This window comes from Eupeodes corollae, chromosome 3, assembly GCF_945859685.1.
Source record: "Eupeodes corollae chromosome 3, idEupCoro1.1, whole genome shotgun sequence".
In the NCBI taxonomy this organism is placed as follows: domain Eukaryota; kingdom Metazoa; phylum Arthropoda; class Insecta; order Diptera; family Syrphidae; genus Eupeodes; species Eupeodes corollae.
This window is the reverse complement of record NC_079149.1, coordinates 10,944,354-10,968,667: the sequence shown is the minus strand read 5'-3', so window position 1 is coordinate 10,968,667 and position 24,314 is coordinate 10,944,354. Positions and strand designations below refer to the sequence as shown.

The 24,314-nt window shown below is 33.9% G+C and overlaps 3 protein-coding genes across 5 annotated transcripts in view; 2 read left to right on the top strand and 1 right to left on the bottom strand.

Moving 5' to 3' along the window:
* Window positions 1-3,646, top strand: part of LOC129951928 (FK506-binding protein 2) — a 30,302-nt gene extending 26,656 nt beyond the window's left edge. The window contains exons 3-5 of one of the 2 annotated variants that reach the window (XM_056064295.1): window positions 479-567; window positions 698-885; window positions 3,370-3,646. In XM_056064295.1, the coding sequence (XP_055920270.1) occupies window positions 479-567; window positions 698-885; window positions 3,370-3,549 (457 nt within the window). In that variant the 3' untranslated portion in view covers window positions 3,550-3,646. Of the gene's footprint in view, window positions 1-478; window positions 568-697; window positions 898-3,369 lie in introns of both variants that reach the window. The other variant, XM_056064293.1, reaches the window with a different exon arrangement.
* An 8,039-nt stretch (window positions 3,647-11,685) lies between these two features.
* LOC129950128 (dnaJ homolog subfamily C member 21) lies at window positions 11,686-13,967 on the top strand. Its single transcript, XM_056061959.1, has 2 exons — window positions 11,686-12,486; window positions 12,546-13,967. Exons 1-2 carry the CDS (start codon window positions 11,881-11,883, stop codon window positions 13,734-13,736), a joined length of 1,797 nt encoding a protein of 598 aa, XP_055917934.1. The 5' UTR covers window positions 11,686-11,880; the 3' UTR covers window positions 13,737-13,967.
* Window positions 13,738-24,314, bottom strand: part of LOC129950129 (LHFPL tetraspan subfamily member 2a protein) — a 28,592-nt gene continuing 18,015 nt past the window's right edge. Inside the window, exons 1-4 of one of the 2 annotated variants that reach the window (XM_056061961.1) lie at window positions 22,088-22,203; window positions 21,358-21,997; window positions 21,162-21,275; window positions 13,738-14,234 (exon numbers count right to left, since the gene is read on the bottom strand). In XM_056061961.1, the coding sequence (XP_055917936.1) occupies window positions 14,092-14,234; window positions 21,162-21,275; window positions 21,358-21,772 (672 nt within the window). In that variant the 5' untranslated portion in view covers window positions 21,773-21,997; window positions 22,088-22,203 and the 3' untranslated portion in view covers window positions 13,738-14,091. Of the gene's footprint in view, window positions 14,235-21,161; window positions 21,276-21,357; window positions 21,998-22,087; window positions 22,204-24,314 lie in introns of those variants that run through there. The other variant, XM_056061960.1, reaches the window with a different exon arrangement.

Sequence of the window (24,314 nt, the reverse complement as noted above, 5' to 3'; positions counted from 1 at the left end):
CGTGGTGTATGATAAATATTTAAAAATGTTTTCACTCCCTTTTTGGCATAATCATGCATGACAGCTAGAAGAATCGTTTTTTTTGGTGTTCTTATTTTACTTCAAATGTTAAGGAGGTTTCTTTTTCCCTATATTTTTTCTTGTCACTGGAGCAGAAGGCTTGCCGTGTTTTCTGTCGCTCCATAAATAAAATTACAAAATGATGAATCGTGTGAAGAGATACGCGAACGAAGCTATCAAATTATATGACAAATGCGTTACTGCACAGCATCATCAGCACCTTGGTATATGGAGAACGCGTCATAAAACGTCTCGTCTTATGAAATTTACAGCTATATGGTACTCTATTAATGGGATATCATTTGCTCATGCATAAATGATAAATTCATTTTTTCTTATTTTTGAATTTAAGAATTTGTATAACTAACTTTATTTAAAAAAAAAATACTATAAAATCTTTTATCTCTTTTTTTTGCAGCTTGGACCGTGATCAACCTTTCACATTCCAATTGGGAGCTGGTCAAGTGATAAAGGGATGGGACCAAGGATTGTTGGACATGTGTGTCGGTAAGTGGATGTGAATATGACACTTGTGACACTTCTTAATATGGTGAAGCAATTAAAAAGTGCTTCGTTAGAACTTTTACGTTAAGGGGTTGTTTCTACTTTTTTGTTTTTTTTTTATTTTGTCTTATAGGTGAAAAACGTAAATTGACCATTCCACCAGAATTAGGATATGGAGACCGTGGTGCTGGAAATGTCATTCCACCAAATGCTGTTTTAATTTTTGAAGTTGAACTTATTAATATTGGAAGTACTGCACCAACAACAAATGTTTTTAAGGAAATCGATGACAACAACGACAAAATGTTGAGTCGCGAAGAGGTAAACGTTTATGTATGGGACGCACTTTAATTTTTTTTTTTTCACTGTTTTGCTCGTATTTTTTGTATCACACTTCGGTGGTGGATGCGGTTGGTAATATGGAGAGGGTTTTTCCTAAAGCAAGCAAGGTTATCACTTACTAATTCTTTAGTCTTAAGACGTGTTTATATTATGCAGGAAATTATATTTTTGTTCAGAAACTACTTTAAAACACTAATAACTTTTAATTGACTAAAAGGTTGAATAATATTTCAAAAATTTGAAGTTAAAAAACGGTTGAACTTATCAGCAGATTATGTTAATCAGTCTTAGGGTTAGTTTCACTTTTCCTTTTTTAAATCTCAATTAATTCAGTCTCTATTTTATTACAATTCAATTTTTAATCGAATGAAATTCCATTTTAACGTCAGTTTCAAATTTAAAAATAACAAGCCTCAATAATGATTTTATTTACATATTAGGTCCGTTCGCGTACTTTCTGCACTAAAATTCTAAAATTCTCTAAAAAAAAAACTACAAATAAGTAAGTGAACGGAAAAACAAAAAATTTTTCACACATAATAATTCGTGTTGCCCTTCTTTGGAAATTTGTTTTTAAATTTTGTAACTGTGAGGAAAAGCGAGCAATTTATTTAATATATTTGAATTTCTATCAAATTTGACAGCTTTCACAAATCAGCCCCAGGAAATTTCTTGGGCTAAAATTAGTAGGTTGGGGAAATATTTTACTCTCTCGTGAGCGGTCTCTTTTACGAAAAAATTCGAGATTTTTGAGTACGCGAACAGGATTTGGTTATTTGGTCGTATTTTTTCGTAAAATTGGGCTGTTTTAAGAGGGTACGCGAACGGACCTATTATGTAAAAATTTTGAAAATTTTTAAAAATTATTTAAAGCTAGCGGGAGGGTTTGAAATTTGTTTTACGTCAGGAACAATGTAGTTAAAAAATGACAGGTTAAATTGGAACGAATTTATTTTTCGTTATTGTTACTTTCTGGAACACTTCCAGTTGTATTGGACAGACTGGCAGGGTTTTTACAGTGGACTCTTTTCTCATCATTCAATATTTCTCCCAGCGAAAAGAAATAATGAAACGTCAAAATTAGCCGCTTCAAAAGAAAAAAATTGCCAGGTTCAAACGCAAGGCAAGTTTCTAGTATCTAATTGCTCAACTGCCAGAAAATTACCTTCCAATTGATGCAACTTTATTTAAAAGTTGTCTGGAAAGTTATCCAAGAAAAATCTTCTTAAGTATACAATCAAGTTTACTTATGTCAAAATGACAGCTGTTCATGTTTTATCATTCAACTTTATTAAATTCCTGTGATGTATTAATTTTCGGCACAATTTCATTGAAAATTTTGTGTATTGTTCGTTATTGTTACTTTCTGGAACACTTCCAGTTGTATTGGACAGACTGGCAGGGTTTTTACAGTGGACTCTATTCTCATCATTTTATATCGCTCCCAGTGAAAAGAAATAATGAGACGTCAAAATTAGCCGCTTCAAAAGAAAACAATGGGCAGGTTCAAACGCCATAAGGCAAGGCAAGTTTCTAGTATCCAACTGCCAAAAAATGACCTGCCAAATAATTCAACTTTATTTAGACAAGAAAAATTTTGTTACTATCAAATCAAGCCTACTTATGTCAAAATGACAGCTGTTGATGTTTTATCATTCATTATTAATTTTTTGTGATGTATTAATTTCTGCACAATTTCATTTAATATTTTGTGTAAAAATGTTATTTATCAAATTAGAAAAGGAATAACTAATATTTCTATGCAATATAAAAATACAACTCATGATGAACTTGCTACTGGCCTGAGGAGTGTTTTTTGTAAACAAAAATGTTTGTATTACTTTTTGCACAAAGGACTCAAGTTATAGTTAAATGAATTAAAATTCCAAGTTCGAAATTATTGACATTTAAAAACAAACTTACTGACTTGGTATAAGTATACACTCAATTAATGTAGTTCACTAGAAATAAAGTCCCTTACGCATTATGAACCTGCTCAATGTAACCATCGCGTTTCTTGTCAAAAGTCTTGTCAAATTCTTATAAAAAATCCAATTAACAGAATTTTGGAATCAAACAGAAAACAAAGTAAAATGTCAGATCTTAAGCGTTCACTAATCTAACCTCATTATAAAGAAGTCTACTGTCAGATGGCAGATAAGTAAATGAACATAAAATAATTTTTTAGTATAACGGAAACTCATGTACAGTTGTTCTTCTAGCAATGTACTTCTATTTTCGACTCTTATTTTCTTTTCTTCAAAAAATCATCTTTGTATATAATTTTAAAGTTTTTGTTGTTTGAAAATGACACAACAACAATTAAGGCATGTTTACACTTTGATCTTAAAGCAGTTTTCATCTTTCGCTTTAGTCGTCTAGACTTTAAGAACACTTTATTTCTGTTTATAAATTTAAAAAAATATTTTATTTTACATTCATTTTTTTCTTATTTTCTTTTAGGTCAGTGAATACTTGAAGAAGCAAATGTCCGCCGTTGAAGGCCAAGACACAGAAGAACTTAAAACTATGCTCAAAGAAAACGACAAGCTCGTTGAAGAGATCTTCCAACACGAGGATAAGGACAAGAACGGATTCATTTCACATGATGAATTCTCAGGCCCAAAACATGACGAGCTATAGAGAAGCCGCCTCCCGCAATAACAATGAATAAATTATTGTTAGAATAATAGTTTTTTTTATTAAATAAATAAATATAAATAAAATCTTTGATTTTTTTTTTAAATATTTGTTTAACTTATAATAAATCTATTTAGTAAATGTTACGAGATAGTTTATTTTTTAAGAATAAAAAAAACTAAAATTAAAAGTCATATTTTTTCCCATTGATTCTAACGGTATATTAGATAAAATCGCGTTTATTTATAAAAGCACAAGCAATTATTAAAAAAAGAAAACAGACTATGCACTCAAAAAATGTATATTTGTTCAGTTTTTGTATTTCGAAGTATGTTTTAAGTTTATTTTTTTTTACATAAATATACAGTAATATATTTAATTATTAATTTTTTATTGTTGATATGCAAATAAATAAAACTGAAGTTTGTAAGTTAATAAAAAATAAATTAAATTTATATATAAATTCATGACGAATGTGTTGTATAGAATGAGAAGAAAAGTTTTGTAAGAGAAATAAAAAAAAATGAAAACATATTCAAAAATAAAAATTAATTTTATTTAAAAGAAAACAAAATATAAGGATTTTGTTGCCTGATTTGAAATTTCATCCACCAATTTCTCCAGCGTGTCACAATAATGACTTTACAAAATACAAATCCTTATCTAGCTCAAACTTGAAAAATAAACGTTTTCAACAATATTTTTAAAGTTTTTCCATATTCTTCAAAAACTTTATTACATAGCATAGTCTTGAAATTGAAAGGATTTAAATTAAATTTTGAATACTAAAATTCTAGAATTGGAAAATCATCAAAAAATTTTTTAAAAAAAACTATGAATTTACCCAGCCTCAAAAAGCCTAATATTTTTTCCGAGCTTTAAAAGGGGATACCACTAAACATGACGTGTTAGAGTAGTTTTGAAGTCACGAACTAAGACCATTACAAACTTTTGAAAAAATGTTATTTTAATAAGTTACAAAACGGTTATGAAATCTATGGCCCTTGGAGTTTAAATCATGAATCTGGTCCTTCAGGTTGATGGCCGTGCACCAGGGTGACTTTCTGACCACGTAAAGAAAAACAAGCCTCTTATTCGAACGGATTTATTGTTGACAACTCACTCAAACGATTTAAAAATATAGAACTTAAGATATGCACGTGGTGGAGAGGGTTTTTCCTAAAGTAAGGTTATCACTTACTAATTCTTTAGTTTTAAGACGTGTTTATAATTATATTTTTGTTCAGAAACTACTTTAAAACACTAATATCTTTTAGTTGACTAAAAGGCTGAATAATATTTCAAAAATTTGAAGTTACAAAACAGTTGAACTTATCAGCAGATTATGTTAATCAGTCTTAGGGTTAGTTTCACTTTTCCTTTTTTAAATCTCAATTAATTCAGTCTCTATTTTATTACAATTCAATTTTTAATCGAATGAAATTCCATTTTAACGTCAGTTTCAAATTTAAAAATAACAAGCCTCAAAATTGATTTTATTTACATGTTAGGTCCGTTCGCGTACTGTCTGCACTAAAATTCGTAAAAAGAGATATTTTAAAGTATGGGGGTAAAATTCTCTCACCGAAAAAAAAATACAAATAAGTAAGTGAACGGGAAAAGAACAAATTTTTCACAAATAATAATTTCTTCTTGCCTTTCTTTGGAAATTTGTTTTTAAATTTTATAACTCAGAGCAAAAGCGAGCAATTTATTTAATTTATTTGAATTTCTATCAAATTTGACAGCTTTCACAAATCAGTCCCAGGAAATTTCTTGGGCTAAAATTCGTAGGTTGGGGAAATATTTTACTGTCTCGTGTGGACTCTCTTTTACGAGAAACATCGAGATTTTTGATTACGCGAACAGGATTTGGTTAAATTTCGTATTTTTTCGTAAAATTGGGCTGTTTTAAGAGGGTACGCGAGCGGACCTATTATGTACAAATTTTGAATTTTTTTAAAAATTATTTAAAGCCAGCGGGAGGGTTTGAAATTTGTTTTATGTCAGGAACAATGTAGTTAATAATGACAGGTTAAATTGGAACGAATTCATTTTTCGTTATTGTTACTTTCTGGAACACTTCCAGTTGTATTGGATAGACTGGCAGGGTTTTTACAGTGGACTCTTTTATTATTTCATACCGCTCCTAGCGAAAAGAAATAATGGAACGTCAATATTAGCCGCTTCAAAAGAAAACAATGGGCAGGTTCAAACGCCATAAGGAACACAAGGCAAGTTTCTAGTATCTAATTGCTCAACTGCCAGAAAATTACTTTCCAATTGATGCAACTTTATTTAAAAGTTGTCTGGAAAGTTATCCAAGAAAAATCTTCTCAAGTATACAATCAAGTTTACTTATGTCGAAATGACAGCTGTTAATGTTTTATCATTCAACTTTATTAAATTCTTGTGATGTATTAATTTTCGGCACAATTTCATTTAATATTTTGTGTATTGTTCGTTATTGTTACTTTCTGGAACACTTCCAGTTGTATTGCACAGACTGGCAGGGTTTTTACAGTGGACTCTTTTCTCATCATGTTATATCGCTCCCAGCGAAAAGAAATAATGAAACGTCAAAATTAGCCGCTTCAAAATAAAACAATAAGCATTTTCAAACTCCATAAGGCAAGGCAAGTTTCTAGTATCCAACTGCCAAAAAATTACCTGCCAAATAATTCAACTTTATTGGAAAGTTAGACAAGAAAAATTTTGTTACTATCAAATCAAGCCTACTTATGTCAAAATGACAGCTGTTGATGTTTTATCATTCATTATTATATTCTTTTGATGTATTAATTTCTGCACAATTTCATTTAATATTTTGTGTAAAAAGGTTATTTATCAAATTAGAAAAGGAATAACTAATATTTCTATACAATATAAAAATACAACTCATGATGGACTTGCTACTGGCCTGAGGAGTGTTTTTTGTAAAGAAAAATGTTTGTATTACTTTTTGCGTGCACAAAGGACTGAAGTTATAGGTAAATGAATTAAAATGCCAAGTTCGAAATTATTGACATTTCAAAAACAAACTTACTGACTTGGTATAAGTATACACTGTATTAATGTAGTTCACTACAAATGAAGTCCCTTACGCAATATGAACCTGCTCAATGTAACCATCGCGTTTCTTGTCAAAAGTCTTGTCAAATTCTTATAAAAAATCCAATTAACAGAATTTTGTAAATCAAACAGAAAACAAAGTAAAATGTCAGATCTTAAGCGTTCACTAATCTAACCTCATTATAAAGAAGTCTACTGTCAGATGGCAGATAAGTAAATGAAGATAAAATAATTTTTTATTATAACGGAAACTCATGTACAGTTGTTCTTCTAGCAATGTACTTCTATTTTCGACTCTTATTTTCTTTTCTTCAAAAAATCATCTTTGTATATAATTTTAAAGTTTTTGTTGTTTGAAAATGACACAACAACAATTAAGGCATGTTTACACTTTGATCTTAAAGCAGTTTTCATCTTTCGCTTTAGTCGTCTAGACTTTAAGAACACTTTATTTCTGTTTATAAATTTAAAAAAATATTTTATTTTACATTCATTTTTTTCTTATTTTCTTTTAGGTCAGTGAATACTTGAAGAAGCAAATGTCCGCCGTTGAAGGCCAAGACACAGAAGAACTTAAAACTATGCTCAAAGAAAACGACAAACTCGTTGAGGAGATCTTCCAGCACGAGGATAAGGACAAGAACGGATTCATTTCACATGATGAATTCTCAGGCCCAAAACATGACGAGCTATAGAGAAGCCGCCTCCCGCAATAACAATAAATAAATTATTGTTAGAATAATAGTTTTTTTTTTTTAAATAAATAAATATAAATAAAATCTTTGATTTTTTTTTTTAATATTTGTTTAACTTATAATAAATCTATTTAGTAAATGTTACGAGATAGTTTATTTTTTAAGAATAAAAATATTTTTTAAGATAAAATCGCGTTTATTTATAAAAGCACAAGCAATTATTAAAAAAAGAAAACAGACTATGCACTCAAAAAATGTATATTTGTTCAGTTTTTGTATTTCGAAGTATGTTTTAAGTTTATTTTTTTTTACATAAATATACAGTAATATATTTAATTATTAATTTTTTATTGTTGATATGCAAATAAATAAAACTGAAGTTTGTAAGTTAATAAAAAATAAATTAAATTTATATATAAATTCATGACGAATGTGTTGTATAGAATGAGAAGAAAAGTTTTGTAAGAGAAATAAAAAAAATGAAAACATATTCAAAAATAAAAATTAATTTTATTTAAAAGAAAACAAAATATAAGGATTTTGTTGCCTGATTTGAAATTTCATCCACTAATTTTTCCAACGCGTCACAATAATGACTTTGCAAAATACAAATCCTAAAACTCAAACTTCAAACTTGAAAAATAAACGTTTTCAACAATATTTTAATTCAATATTGAATACTAGGTTTATAGAATTGGAAAATCATCACAAAATTTTGTAAAAGAAAAAAATATGAATTTTCCCAGCCTCAAAAAGCCTAATATTTGTTTCCGAGCTTTAAAAGGGGATACCACTAAACATGACGTGATAGAGTCGTTTTGAAGTCGTGAACTTAGACCATTACAAACTTTTGAAAAAGTATTATTTTAATAAGTTACAAAACTGTTATGAAGACTTTCATCCCTGGAGTTTAAATCAAAGACCTGGTCCTTCAGGTTGAAGGTAGTGTGCCAGATGACTTTCAGGCCACGTAACGAGAAACAAGCCTCTTATTCGAACGGATTTACTGTTGACAACTCACGCAAACGATTAAAAAATAAAGAACTTAAGATATGCACGTGCTCCCTTAATAGACCACGAGTAGCCGAAGATTTAGCGGAGCCCCTAGACTTCTATTAAGCAGATATTACCGCTATCTGGGCAATGCAATGGAATGAGCCAGGCAAAAAGAGGATGAAAACTGCGATATTAACTATGGTGACAGCTACCGAGAAAACAAACATTATTTGGATGCGGCTTTGTCATTGAAGCTACACTTTAGTAACAAGTCCTGAATAATCGATGCATTAAGGAGCGCCTTATGATCATCAAAGTCTAAATTCGGCCTACATTAGCCTTATATGCGCACACGTCCTTCGAGCTTTTGGACAACAAATATGAGCAGTGTCCTAGCTATGATATTAAAATTGTCTTGAGCGATTTTAATGCCAAGCTATGAAGGGAATATATCTTAAGTTGAATAATTGTTAAAAGCAGCCTATACGACAAAACTTCCCAAAATGGATTTAGAATCATCGACGTTAGCCAGACGCGTTTTCCACACCTCCAAATTCACAAAGGAACTTGAAGTTCTCCCAGATCAATCTACTGTCAACCATATTTATTGACCATATTGCGATCGACGTTAGACACCCTTCCAGCACTATGGATGTCCCAACTTTCCAAGGATCAAACATCGATTTGGCTGGGACCACTGCCTCTTAGAAGCTAAGGAAGCACATCGAGTTGAAGACCAAAGGTAAAACGGGACGATGCTGGAGATCACCAAATCCTTCTCCAACCAAGTCACAAGTAACCTCTTATGAAGTTTTCTGCAGCCAACAGAATGCATCGAGAACAGTGGCAACATTGCCAACGTGCAATCAGTGAAGCCACATCTGATGTGCTGAGCTTCAAACAGCCACCAACAAGAAACCCTTGGCTTCATAAAAGAACGAGAGTTCTAAGAGCAGAAGGGGAGAGGAACACTGACTTCTCAGAAGAAAAATTAAAGAAGAGTGCAGCCCAGGATGTTGAAAGGTTCAGTAGCAGAAATGGAGTTCGAATGTCTTTTCAGCAGGTGAAACGAAATTTAGAAGTCCATAATCCTCGAACGGCTTTAAGGACGCACATGGAAACATCATAGCAGAACCGCAGTCAATGCTGAAGATATGGAAGAACAAATTCTGCAGACTTTATAACGGTGACGAAAGCCAGATACCCCATCTTCCCGACCTAGACAAAGTAAAGATTGCCATATCTAAGTTGAAGTCTGACAAAGTCTCTGGAGCAGATAGCTTGAATGCCGAACTCTTCAAAGAAGCTGGAAATTATTTGGTTAGCAGCATGCACCACTTATCTGTAAAATTTAAACGTCTAAGGCCTATCGTCAACAGAATGATAAGTCCTTATCAATGTGGCATTAGATCAGGAAAGTCCATAGTCCATCAAAAATTCAAATTATGACAGATCCTTGAAAAAACCCAAGAACATCAAATCGGCTATCCCAGCGACTTTTCATCGATTTCGAGGCCACAAACGACAGCACTTACAGGGACGAGCAGTATAGAGCCATGTCTAGTTTTGGCATCCTTCCCAAAGCCATCCATGCGCTGCTCCATAAAGCTGGAAAACAACTTAATCCAACCTTTTGATTACAAAAAAGGCTTTAGAAAAGGTAATGCGCTGTCATGTGATTTTTGTTAACATCGTCGTTGAAAGTATCGTTAGTGCAGATCTCCAACGTCAACACAGAAGCACTATTTTTCAAAAGCCTGTCAAACTACTCGGATATATATTATGCTGATTGATGCCAAAGTGGCTTTTGTGAGTATTGAGACAGAATGGAAAAAGTACACGCTGTTATCAAGATAGACCCTACAACACCAACACGACGCGACGTCTCGGTCAAACTGTCACCATAGACAGACAGACTTTGAGGTAGTTAAAGACTCTGTCTACCGAGCTCCGCTATAAATGCGGAAAACAACGAAGAATTACTGCTGGAACACAATGCAAAAATAGGAGCTGGAGTCGGAATAGCTGTCACAGCTTGTCGTACGTTAACAGAAAGTACGCACACAATGCATCGTACGACTTTTTGACGTTTGATATAGATTAAGTTGTATTTTGGAATTATTGATTTGATACTTTTTATTTTATTTTGAGTTTGGCTGAGTTTTAAAATTATTTAATAAAATGGATTTTGAAAACGAAGATATAGTTTTGATAATTTCTGTTTTTGAAATGTCGTATATTTATTAAAAATACTATAGTAAAGTTCAAATTCCATTTGTACCGAATACTTTCCCCCAACTTCCTCATCATCGCAATCGGCTGCCTGTCCAGACACAGGTTTTTTGGAAATGGCTCTCGATTAGGTGTCTCGAAGACTTCTCCACTTTTTTTTAAATGAACTCCACTAAAAAACAAAACATACATTATAAAAACAAACAACATCACACAAAACACACTCTGTTTTCCAAATTTCAAAGGACGTCCCTTTCACTGACCGCTTGGATAATTTTTTTCGATTCATCCATTTTATATTCTTTATTTTAACTTTTATTTGATTTCATTTAACTGTTTATTTGATTTAATTTAACTTTTTTTTATTTAGTCAAACAACCACAATGAAAAATATTTATTTAATGCAGAAACACAAACAAAAAATGATAGACGTCAAAATTGTCATACGTCAAAGTTAAAAGTTGGTCAACTCTTCCGACTACGGCTCCGTCACCATTGTGTTCCAGCAGTTAATCTTTCTAACCGTTGTTTCTTTGGGCTAAGAAAGCAATTGAGTAGCAAATCCCTCTCACGAGCGACTAATGTGTGCCTATATAAGACTCTCATCCTTCCAGTCTTGATGGAAGGTGCAGAATATAATATTTTTTCAGTTTCTAACGAGCCTATTTAAAATGATAATCTCAATTCAAGCCTTGCATATAAACCATAATACTTTCATAAGCAGAAACTTTCAGGCCGACCACATTTCCCATTATTGGCGTTAGTGTCGCGAGGTGGAGACGTTCATGGAAGCTAGAGAAAAATATAATTTTCATTCCCAAAAGCAACCAGCAGTAAGGGAGTTAATTAATTTACCAGCCAAAATGCAATACAAATTTCCTTCAGTTAATTTGAATCCACTTCGCTACACTTACGCCAATAATGCGGAATGTGGTTGCCCTAAAAGTTTCAGCTAATAAGAGTACTACGGTTTTCATATACAATTCAAGTTGAGAATGGGACACTGAACGCGCCCATTATTAATTTATCTTGTTCACGAACCAATTTTTATAGGAAAAGAAAATCTTCTTGGAATCACTTCCACTTTTTGACGTTTGACGTTTTGCTTTTTTGTTTTTCTTTTTGTTTTTACAAAAAAAATCGCATGTGTACATTCGTCGTGACTGAAAGAACTCACTGTCACTGCGGTTAGGTGAAAGCAAAAACTTAAAGAAATTATTTATAATTTTGCTATATTTTTTGGCAAAGACAATTATTATTTAAAATCTTGTTATTAACAAAGACTCTGGCGGCGGCGTTTGATTGTTTTGTTGTCTCCTAACAAAAACAACGTTACATCATGAAGTGCTATTACGAGGAACTGGGTGTTGCACGCGACGCCAGCGATGGGGACATCAAGACAGCATACAGAAAATTAGCACTGCGCTGGCATCCGGATAAGAATTTGAATAATTCGGAGGAGGCCAAAGAAAGATTCCAAACACTCCAACAGGCGTACGAGGTTCTATCGGATCAGCACGAACGGGCGTGGTATGACAATCATAGGGAACAGATTCTCCGGGGAAAGAACTCGGAGTATGAGGAGAATTGCCTGGATTTGTTTCAGTATTTCACGGTCTCGTGCTTCAAGGGGTATGGGGATGATAACAAGGGATTCTACAAGACGTATGCTGAGGTTTTTGAGAAAATCGCAGCCGAAGATGCGGAGTTTATGGATGACGAAGAGGAAATCGAGAATATACCCAAGTTTGGGGATTCTACGAGCAGCTATGAGGATGTAGTTGGGCCATTCTACGCCTACTGGCAGAGCTACTGCACCAAGAAAACGTACACGTGGTTGTGCCCACATGACATCACCGGAATCAAGGACCGTCGGGTGCTGAGATACATCGAGAAGGACATGAAGAAAATCGTCCAACAAGCAAAGAGGGAGAGAAATGATGAGGTAAGAGGAGAATTTGGCTTAATTATCTTTGTTCAATTGCACGACATATTTTTTTTTAGGTGAGGAATCTAGTTTCGTTCATTCGAAAGAGGGACAAACGTGTCCAAGCAAACAAGAAGCTCCTGGAGGAGAAAGCGGCCCTGAATCGACAGAAGCAGGAACAAAACCGCCTCGAGCAGATCAGGAAGCGCAACCGGGAGCTGGAAGAGATGCGTAAAGCTAACCCAAATGTTTTCAACGAAGGTTTCGAGGAACAACTGAAGCAACTCGAGCAGGAATACGACAAAGATCTTGATTCCGAAGAAGATGAGTCCGATGGCAGTTTAGACTCTGATGAGGACAAAGAGGAAGTCGACCTTATCGATGATCTGTATTGTGTGGCCTGCAACAAGGCCTTCACAAATGAAAATGCTTTCATGAATCACGAAACTAGTAAAAAACACAAAGAGAACATCGAAAGGCTCGTACGAGAAATGAAGGACGAGGAGAAGTCATTCGAAGAGGAGGAGGATACAAAACAACAAAAAAAGGTTCATATAGTTGAGTTGGACGACTTGGATGAGCTGGATAGTGACTTTGATGGCATGTCTGATGATATGGACCTCCCCAGTGACTTGGAGGACATAGACGCAGAACTACTAGATTCGGAACTTGAAGATGAGCTCTATAATCTGTACCTCGACGAAAAGGAAGAGTATGAGGAGGAGGAGAAGCAGGGAAAGCTGGAGGAGGAGAAGGAAGAAATAAAAGAACCCACAATAGTCTCAACGAAGAAGCCCAAAAAGAATAAAAAAGCTAAAAAGGCTCCTAAAGTCGATAATGAAGCTTTTGAAGAGAAAGAATCGGAAGAAGAAGTTGTTACAAAAATAGAAGACAAAGAAGAAAAAGTTGACGATAGTGATGATGACTGGGGAAAGGGTAAGAAAACGGCCAAAAAATCAAAGAACAAAAAGGCACAAAAGAAATCTACAGCCACAGAAGTTCAAGCAGAACACCAGCCAACTGCAAAAGAACAAGTAAAGGAGCCTAAAATTAGTTTGAATGGCAGTGTCAATGGCAACGACAACGCCAACGATCCATCTTGTGATACCAACCACAATTGTGTCACTTGTAAGGCAACATTTCCATCGAAGAATAAACTATTTGCCCATTTGAAGAAGACCAATCACGGAGTGTATATTCCCAAAGCCAAACCCCAGGCAACTGCCCAAACACAAACAACAAAAAAATCAAAAGGAAAAAAGAAGTAAATTGTTGGTCTTAATGTGTAAATAATTTAAGTAACCTTTATTTGTGATGCTCCTCTTCGATTTTAATACAAAAATAAACACGTAATTTTATTGACTTAAATTACGGTCCTATAAGATTATTGTATTCTTCCTAACTAACTAAGTTACAATTAGTTATTTGTTGTAAATTATTGTAAAAAAAAAAACAGAAATATAATCAACAAGACAAAATAAAAAAATAAACAAAATGCATGAGATTTGCTTTACCATAATCTTAAAAACTAAATTGTATTGATTTTGTTAAATTTATTAAGTATTTTTATTGTTGGATGCTGGGTTTTTCATTAACTGGTGATTGAGTTGTTGGTGGTTTTTTTTATGGAATACAAACAAGTCGATCGCCTTCTTCTACACGACGTCTCACTTTTGTTCTCATATTTGATGATTCAGCTTTGAGACTGATTCCAGCACAGATGAAGCATAGGACAGATCCTATGACAGCACAGTAAAATGATATTCCTGGAGAAAGAAAAAAACAACGTTAAATCCCATTGAAATAGACACTGAAATAATAAATTTAAAGAAAATATGCGTTAGAAAAAAGCTTTCGTTGCAAAAAGTTGTTAGTAAAATGCGACAAATTTCAATTAATAACAATTTTAATTTTTTGTTTAATAACAATTTTAATTTTGTTAGTCTTAAAATTAAAAGGGACGAGGAATGCGGACTCAAAAAGGGTAAAAGTAAAGGGTATGCTTCAGATGGGACTTGGAAATGTTAAAATTGAAGACTAGCATAGCAGCGTTGCAGTGACGAAGTATTCTGGACATTGGGTCAAAGTGGCCGTAATTAGTGCGGTGATGAGAAATATAGAAAAGGGAGACAGAGGTAGGGGGCAAATGTGACTACCTTGTAGGACTCCAGAATTGGCATGTATAGGACTGGATACTGTGTTACGGAGGAGGACGCTATAAGTTCTATTGGCAAGGTAGGAGCTTATCCAGTTTATAAATATAGATGGAAAGCCTAGGGCTCTAAGTTTGAGATAAATTATCTTTTGAGGTATTTTATAAAAGGCTTTGCTGTAATCAGAGTATACAACATCAACTTCATTGCCATTATCGAGGACTGACAAAACTTTGGATATAAATTCAATTAAGTTGGTCGTATTGGATCTTCCTTTAAGTAAACCATAAACGGAATCATAAACTAAGCTTTCAAAACGTTTTGGGATGCCTGAAAGTTTAGCAATAGGTCTATAATTATTATTTTTAGTTTTATTGCCTGGTACATATGAAAAAGAGAGTTCAAAGAGTACAGTTAGAGACTTTGATAGAGAATGCATACATTTTTTTAGAACAACTGATGGGATGCCATCGGGACCAGGTCTAAAGTTTTCTTTGATTCTTACGATTTTGGCAAGCATACCATTTCTTCAGTTATTGTAAAAGATAAAAAAAGAGATTTGAGTGCAACCTTCTTAATAACTAACGTAGAGATAAAGATATTCATGATCAAATTTTCTTTCAAATTATATGGGAACAAAATTCACCCATATCAGAAGATCAACTACCAACCGATTGTGGATTTATAAAATTTAAAAATAAAAATAAAAACCCGTCTTGCCCAAGTAAATAGATAAGATATTGTGTCATCATTAATATCTCCAATTTTGTTTATACTGTGAGTGTGCGTCTGACCGATGTCAACAATATGTTTATTTTGCTTGAGAAAAATAAAAGTGCAAGATAACTATTTAGAATAATTAGAAATGAAACTGGAAACAAAATTAGTTCCATTGAACTCTTTTTCGACAAAGATAAGGAGTTGTTTAAATCGCTAAGATTGGTGAAGTTATAAGGACTGTGAATGACACTACTAGTTGATGTTTGTTCTATTTTGTTTTCTCCTTTTTAACTATGCATTCTCTTATAGTCGCTTCAAAAGACCTTAGGTATTAGGCTCTACAGCTATATTTACCCATTTGTTATTATTAAGGTGTTCAGCCTCGGATTCTCAAACTCATCCTTTCTGATAAACAAAAATTATTATAAACCGTACAAGATATCGCTAGCCGTATATCGGATCAACTCCCTCATCTTGAAGACAAAGTTTAGACTGTTCCGCTCAAACTTCTGCTCGCTTAAATCAGTGCTGTTATACGCCTGCAGCACCTCGAAAAAAAACAACGATTACTAGGGAACTGAAGAAATTCATTAACATGTATCTACGAAACATCTTACGGGTTTTCTGACCCATTCGTACATCCAATAAGGAACTATTTAGGAAGATGGGTCAGGAACAAATTGACACTATTACACGAATGCACAGGAAGAGTAGTGTGACCGAGAAGCACGTTAAGAAAAACATTTGAGCAATGTAAATGAGTTGTATTAGCTATACAGGCGAGTTCAAAGTTCTCTTCCATTAACTAGTATTGTGTACATAACGGTTTTTATGTTGGTTACTACTATTATGGAACGTTATGGTACCCGTTCGATCTATGCCTGTGCCACCAAAACTTTTTCTTAACGTATACTGCCTTTTGCGAGGAATTGACAAATTCTCCAAGAGTAATTCTTGTCATAAAAAGTTCTTTTTCAATTTAGCCGTTCGGATTCGTCTTAAAACTGTAGGTTCCCTACATTCCTCACAACATTACTGGCACACAGAACTAGTTGAGAGTTGTAAGTCACTAGGCCTTGGTTCTCTACGGACTGTTGCGATACCTAATTTACTTATTTTGTACTACTTTGGAAAAGAAAATAACTAAATATTGTATGTGTTTATGAATTCGTAATTTATATTACTTAAAAATGATGTCCTAACTATTTTATTAATTGAAAAAGCTTGATAAAAAGTTGTAAAAACATAAGTCGGTTTAATCTTTTTACTTCCCTGAATTTCCCAATTAATTCCAATGTTATTATACTAGTTAAAAAATTGTAGACTGATACAAAAATCTATAATGATTTTTTTACTGCTGGAACACAATTCAAAAATCGGGGACAAGAATCTCCGTACAAGCATAAGCTGTCAAAAACATAAGTTGTCAATTGTAGTTTTTGATTTGAATGTATTATTTTTTTCTACTGATAATTCTTTGTTACTTTTGGAAAAAAAACTATCGAAATGGATAACAAAACTAGTTCTCAATATATCTATATTTTCGGCTGTATCGATCAAAAGATATTGCACCCCATCGACCTCAAAAATTTGCTGATCTTCTTCACTCATGTTAATTAATTTATAAAAATGTTTAAATTTTATTTCTTTTCTTAAAAATTATTTAAATTACGCGCCACACCAGACAAATGACAACTGAACAGCTGTTTTGGGTGAGCAAGCAAATGGAGAAATGAATCCATGAATTTTTTGTCTCAGAAATCTCCGAAAAAAATCTCAGTGCTCAGCCGAGATTTTTTGTCTCACTTAAAAAATAGTTGAGCGCTCGGAGCGATCAGTTGATGGTACACGCCTAATGCGTCGTACGACTTTTCATTGTACCAGGAAAGAAATGAAAAGGGGTATTTTGAAACCACTTTCAAATTCATTAAAGAAAATGATCCTGATCTATTTCTTAAATCAACAAGAATGAATCGGTAATGTTTTTCTTTTTAGTATCTCACTTATGGCTGAAACACAAACACGCTTCGGCTTTGCCTGACGCATGCTATCACAATTAAGCTTTAACTTTACGTTTCGTTTGACAGTCGAAGATGTTACGTAATGTGATTCCAAACGGAAGCTCTAGTTCAATTATATGAACATTTGCTTTGTCTGACAGCTCAAGGGCTATAACAAAAGTCAACAACCAGAATACATTTGCATTTGGAGGGATAACCATTGCTTATTAGAAAACGTAACTTATTTAAGTATGCCTAGAATAACTATACAATTTTTTCTTGAAAACGTTTTATTTTTGTAGAATATAAAATGAGTTTCGAAAAACTCCTCATAGATTCAAGAACTTCGTGGATTGAGCTCCCGGACCACCAACGTGTCTTAGTCTGCGATTCTTCTTTCTCCATGAGCTCAACATACCCACGATAGGCTGCGTAAGCTACTTCCGCAATAAATTCATTTTTTTTCTATTTCAAAATTCATATCTTTTACTGCACGATAAATCAAAACAAACTTTTGAGAAAAAAAAAGCTGCTAAGGACAGAAGTGTCATTGAAGAAATATCATATTAGAAATGCCATTCAAAGCAACCTCAAAGCAGGCTCATCGTAACGCAAACCAAGTCGAAGCTGAAGCGTGTTTGTGTTTCAGCCATTAATGTCCAGAAATTCTTATTGTTTTTTTGTATTCCAATGTATGTATTTCAAAAACATTATATGATAGAACAAACATTTCTTTTAAACTGTTTTTAACCTTTTTTGGTGAAACATGTTTTTAATATAAATAATTCACTGTTTTTTATTCAGGATAATGTAAAGTAGATAAAGTCTAGAAATTATTTAGGATTTTTTTCGAAAACTTTATAAAATACTGAATATGGAAAGAATTTGAAAAACATAACACATTTTTAAAAAAAAAAAAAACCTTCATGAATTTAGATTGCCTTAAAAAAATCAGATTATAATGTCTTTTTTTCAATATGTCAGGGAAAATATTTTTGAAAGGATATTAGTATTTAGGTAACAAACATTTTCGAAAAAGTCTTATTTAATTGCCAGTTATAAAACCTTGTTAACCAGTGTTATTATTCTTTTAAAATCCAAAAATTACAAATTAAAAACACTTTACATCGAAGCAAAGAAATTTTGAACCAATCAGTGGTTATCAGAAAACCAATTTTTACGTAAATTTGTATCAGAATAAGCCTGGAAAATTAATAAAGTAAGTTATTATAATTTATTTAAAATAGACTGCTCGGTTTTTTAATGAACTGTATATATGTATGTACAGGGTGGGCGTGGTTACTTCCTTATTTTGAAAAATCATAACACAAAAAGTATTGGCAATATTGATTTAATTGTTTATAGAAGTACATTTAAAGTTTTATTTCATTGGTTTTAAAAACGATATCTCGAAGGTGGCCACCGTTCTCATCAATGCACTGAGGTAGTCGGAATTTCAAATTGTTTTCCACTTTTTTTTAGCATATCTGTGCTTATGTCCGCGATAGTAGCACGAATATTATTTTTAAGATGACGAAGGGTCTTTGGACGATCAGTGTATACTAAGGATTTAAGATAGCCCGACAGGGAAAATCACATGGCGCTGAATCTAACGATCGTGACGGCCACTGAAGATCGGCTCTACGCCGTTCGGGAAAGGGTTCACGCAAAATATTCCTTGACCTTCTTACCGTGTGACCTGTGGCGCCATCGTGTTGAAACCACACTTCATTTCTTCACGTTTTTGCAGAAGAAAATCCACAATCATGCTGACATAACGTTAAGAACTGACCGTAACTGCTCTTTCTTCTCTTTAAAGAACCATGGGCCAATAAGGCCGATTATGGATATTACACACCAAACGTTCTATATGCAGAGGCTGCTCATGAAGTTCTCTCGAGTTAGTGGGTCTCCAATATCCTATGTTTTGTTTGTTCCCACATCCCAAATTATGGAAATGTGCCTCGTCACTAAGGAAAACAAGGACTTCCTGATGCAGGTTTTCGAGGAAGGCTTCACATGCATTTTTCGCACAACATAATCGCGTGGATTAAGTTATTGCACCACCGCCAATTTGTATGGGGTAAAATTAAGTTCCTCATGAAGAATTCGTCTTACTGTGCCAAATGTTTGTGTGCAGATCGACTAGAGGATTTCAAAATCAACGCCCTTACCCTTTCGATGTTTTCTGGCGTCCTGACGGTTCTGGAAGGTCCATTATGTTTCTTCTGCATACTATCGGTATCCCTGAACGTGTCCACCCACAGACAAATCGGTTTTCGATCAGGCACACGAACAGCAGGTGCGATATTGAAATGGTTTCTGAAAGCACGCTGAATTGCGATGATCGAATGGCTGAAAGAAAAGTAGGGCTCCACTGCGAACGAGCGCTCTTATTTTGTCCACTACATTGTTAACACTGAACTAGTCATAACGAAAATCTTAGATAACGTGCTCTCGAACAAGTCATAAACCAACGCTCTACTATTAAGAACCCCCCAGTACTTGGCTAAAGTTATTCTTAAAAAAAATACTACCATTTGTAAATCGAAAAAATGAATATTAAATTACGATATTACGGTTTTATTATAAGTAAATAAAATAATATTGAACACTAAATTGTACACTGAGGCGTATACGTACTTTTTTAAATTTAATTCTTCACTTTTTCGAATTAAACCTAAAATTTTCGGTTCGTTAAAAATTCATTTTTTTATATCATAACCACTCATTTAAAATATTTAAATATTGGAATGCATTTAAAGTTTTTTTTTTAAATATTTACCATGTTTTGAAATTGTCATTAAAATCGGCTAAGTAAATATTTTCTATGTTTCGCCTATTTAACTCGCTTTTAATGATCTCGTCGCTCAAGGAGTTTTAATAAAAATAAAAACAAATGAAAAAGTAAGCGAATTAACATAAAATCATTGAGAGACATCCTTTTGACCATTAAGAACATAAAACAATACTTTTGTTTAAAGTAAGAGATTATGATAAGCTTTTCTAAATGAAATTCATTTAAGTTGTAAGTTTATTCCCTACAAGATAAATTGATGTAAAATGGCAGATTTTCAGGGCTCTTGGACGGATAAAAAAGTATATTTCATGTTTTTAATAGTCCTTTCTTTAATAATTCCAATTTTTATAACTAACATACTTCAAAATAATTGAGGTTGGTATAAAAATAAATCTACTAAACTGAGTTCTCTTACCCTCGAGTTCACTATGAAAGCAATTACATTCCCATTTTATACACTTTTTTAGTACCTGCGACATTGAATGCAAAAGACCCAAGAACAATAAAAAAACACGTGAAGACTTCTACCAGTCTTTGGAATAAAAAACAACTCGAGAATCTAAAGATTTTTCATCGAATAGCTTCCCTAGTTATTTCGTAGTTCCAGAGTTCAGTCAAAGAGATAAACAACTTTACTACCCACTCACTATCCTATTTTATATAAGTAATCTCTTAGTCGTCCCTGCTGCATCAGTGCATCCGTAAAGCTATCTCTATAGCAACAATATATCTTGAACCTATCTTCAAACCTAAACTATCCGCAAACCACTTCACTTCACCCACACTCTGCGTCTTTACACTATACTCCTCCTCCTCCTCATCTTGACCCTTTTAAATTGCCATCTGTATTATAACACACCTTTCCGCTTCATCAAAAAGCATATACTTATAGGTATTAAGGAGCAGGAGGAGCAGGAATAAAATATAAGGAGTTGGAGTTAATAAATGTGCAACTATAGAAAATGAACTATAAAATAAAAACTATAAAATAACAACAAAAATTCTTCTTGTTATCCTCACCCACGCTACACATTGATGGATAGAATGGCTCAGCACCAGGTCCACAGAGCGCCAACACCCTTGGCGCGCCCCATCCCATCGGATGCAGAAATATCGCCATCATTACGCTGATTCCTGCAACAGAAACAGAACAAAAAAAAAAATTAATGACATCTCAACTGTGAGTCTCCAACGAACGACATTGATTCTCTCTCACCAGCAACAACCTGAGCACAGCCCGTAATGTTGTGGATACTCTTGCCGAACAACGATTGCCGGCAACAGGTGAGAAGCGTCAGGAACACAGTTGTTGTAAGGATCGCATAACCCAACGATATGAAGAACATTGTCGCCTTCCATTCGCCCGGATACACTTGGCTGTCTGTGCCGAAGCCGTCCAAGTCAAATCTCCCACAGCGAAAACCCATCTGCTCCATCTTCTTGCACCGCGAATAAATGCCCACCGACGGATACCTGTGGGCGGTGAGATTTGATTCACCCGAAGCCTCCAACTCCGCATTCGGGCCAATCAGCCACTTTGGCGTGACTATTGCCGACACGATAAACATATCAGCGATCAGGCTTAAGATAAACCAGACCAGGCTAAATCCAGTGATGATTATGTAGCACATTTTTGTTTGTTTTTGTTGTTGTTGTTGTTTAAAAAGTTGTTGCACAGAACACAGCGGAGCACCACCGTCGTTGTACCGTGTTGTCGTCGTGGTCGCGTGTTAGCGTTGAATGATGGACTACTGCTGTCCTTCGATCGATCATTTAGACTAGAAACTTAATTCACTCCACCACCGACTCCAACCAAGCAATATCGCTATCGTCGTCTTCGTAGTCGTTTCAGTCCCCTGAAAATGGAAGAGCAAAACAAACTGATCAGACAAGCGCAGAGCAAAGCGCACGCACAAACTTAGAGATACACGCAGAACAAAACATACAAAAAAGATCGAGGAACCAACAACGGAAGCCACGACCCGAGAATGTATAATCAACGTCCCAAAATCGGACTAATATTTCGGTTTTTCTCGGGACAACAGATGACTAACAATGAAGTCGCTACGACCGCCCGGTCGCGGTGGCGGCGACGACGCTATGTTTGTTATTATATTTTTATATGGACTCTTCCGAGTTACGTCATTCTTATATTCAACCAGGCACAGTTCAACTTGGATATGAGGGTAACCCACCTACCTCTCTGACTCTGCAGACCCCAACAGCAAAGTCAAAAGCAGCAGAGAACTATAAGCTAAGTCGGGTGATCAATGATCATCAAAGCCCCATTGACTTTTTGTCTATAGAGCTGTTGCAGTATACCTAATGACTATTAGACTCTCCTGTTGTCCAGTCCATGTTCATCGTGATTGGGTTTTTAGCGGCAATCAGCGGCATAAGCTAATTCTTTGGAAACAAAACTCATTGAATGATGGCGTCTTTTGTTGTTGTTTTTTTGGGGCGTGTTGTTCGATTCGTTTTGCGTTCTGATGTCCATTGTCTTTCATCAATGATGCATTCCGCTAATAATAGCCATGTTTTGAGGTTGTTAATAAAAAAGTGATCGGATTTGGTGAATTGTATTGATCGTTATTCGTTTGGGACAACAAAATCAAATCAGGAATTTCAAATTGATTTCCTTTCAATTTAATTGTAAAATAGAAATTCGAGGGAATTTAAATTATTTTGTGTGCGTTATGTGAAAAATGAAGATCGAGATGTTGTTTGACGAATTTTTAAATTAAAATAAGACCAAACAAAAAAGTGCTTAGGCTGCCTTCCAAAAAAATTAACTCATTTCCTCTTTTAACTTTTTCTTGAAACTATAAGGTGCCTTAGGAGTTGAGTTATTTACTACAAACAGATCTGAGCTTGAAAAAAGGGGTTTATTTATGAAAAATCTATAACGTCCATAAAATTTACCAAGATCAAGATTTTATTAAAAACCATCGCGTAGTAATTAAGTCTGCGGAGATGCATGCAACAGTATATGATCTGTCAAAAACTCTATTTAGTATTTGACACAGCAGTTCTGTTAAGAACTGTCATGAACTCGAACATGCCAAGTCTTTTAAAAATCGCATTTTTGACATTCAATCATTAAAAGGCGCATTTTTGTGAAAGATTTTAGGTCGGTTTGTCAAAATATTTCTTATTCGAAGTTCAAATGGAATAACCTAAATGATATCAATTTTAAAAGATCTATGACAGAAAATTTATAGCAGAAAAATGGATTTGGCAAAATATGCCCAAATTTTTCTTAATTGATCGAAAGAAAGATCTGGAAAAGTGTCATCGTGACTATTATAGAACATTTTATTAGCTTTAAAATGATAGTTTTTGTTACTTTGACAACTACTCATCTTAGTAAAAAAAAAGTAATAACAAAAATATCTAGTAGTTTTAACAAACTCAATTTTTGAAAATTTGTAATCGTTTTTTTTTTTTATAATAAAATAAAAACGTGTATGTATGTAGATGTTTCCTTACAAAAAGGTAAATGATCTACAAAATCTCTTTACTTCAGTGTTCTAAGAAATTGGTATACCTCGTATTAGATATCTCACGGAAAATACTTATTAAACCTTAGCGGCAACAGCTCATGCAGGCCACATGGCGCCATGGCGGCCACCGGGGGTAACTCATTACCCCATGATGAAAACCTAACTGAAAGAAATGTATGGAAATATATCGACTTTAAGCTGCTTTATCATGTCAATAGGAGAGGACTTCAAAATTTCTCATAGTTTTGGTTGGTTAATTCAAAGTCGATTTAAAAAAAAACATGTTTGTGTTAGAAGGGAAACTAACGCTGACAGCGCCACCATGCTTTTTTCGCTTACTGTACAGTCACTTCTCGAACTCACCAATGTCAATTGTTGTATTAATTTGGAAGATTTAAGACCTCTAATTTTTCTTTTTTAAGACTGGGTAACGAATCACCCCGTGTTGTGGCCGCAAAGGGTTATAAAAATCCAAAATTGGACCTTAAAGTGTTGTCAAATAAATAAAATGCACGTCTGGGTCGTACGAACTTGCTCCTGTATGCAAAGAGTCTGTTCAAAAATGTACCAATATAAGATTTAAAAATGTACCTGTAAAATAAGTTTGTCTTCAAAGATATAAATGATTTGATTGGTCAAAAAACCTGTGATTCATCCCAAGGCACAACTC

Bases quoted from the DNA above. Each gene is read 5' to 3' on its own strand.
- LOC129950128 (XM_056061959.1), top strand. From the start codon at position 11,881: ATGAAGTGCTATTACGAGGAACTGGGTGTTGCACGCGACGCCAGCGAT. The intron at 12,487-12,545 runs GTAAGAGGAGAA...ATTTTTTTTTAG, and splicing joins AGAGGGAGAGAAATGATGAG to GTGAGGAATCTAGTTTCGTT.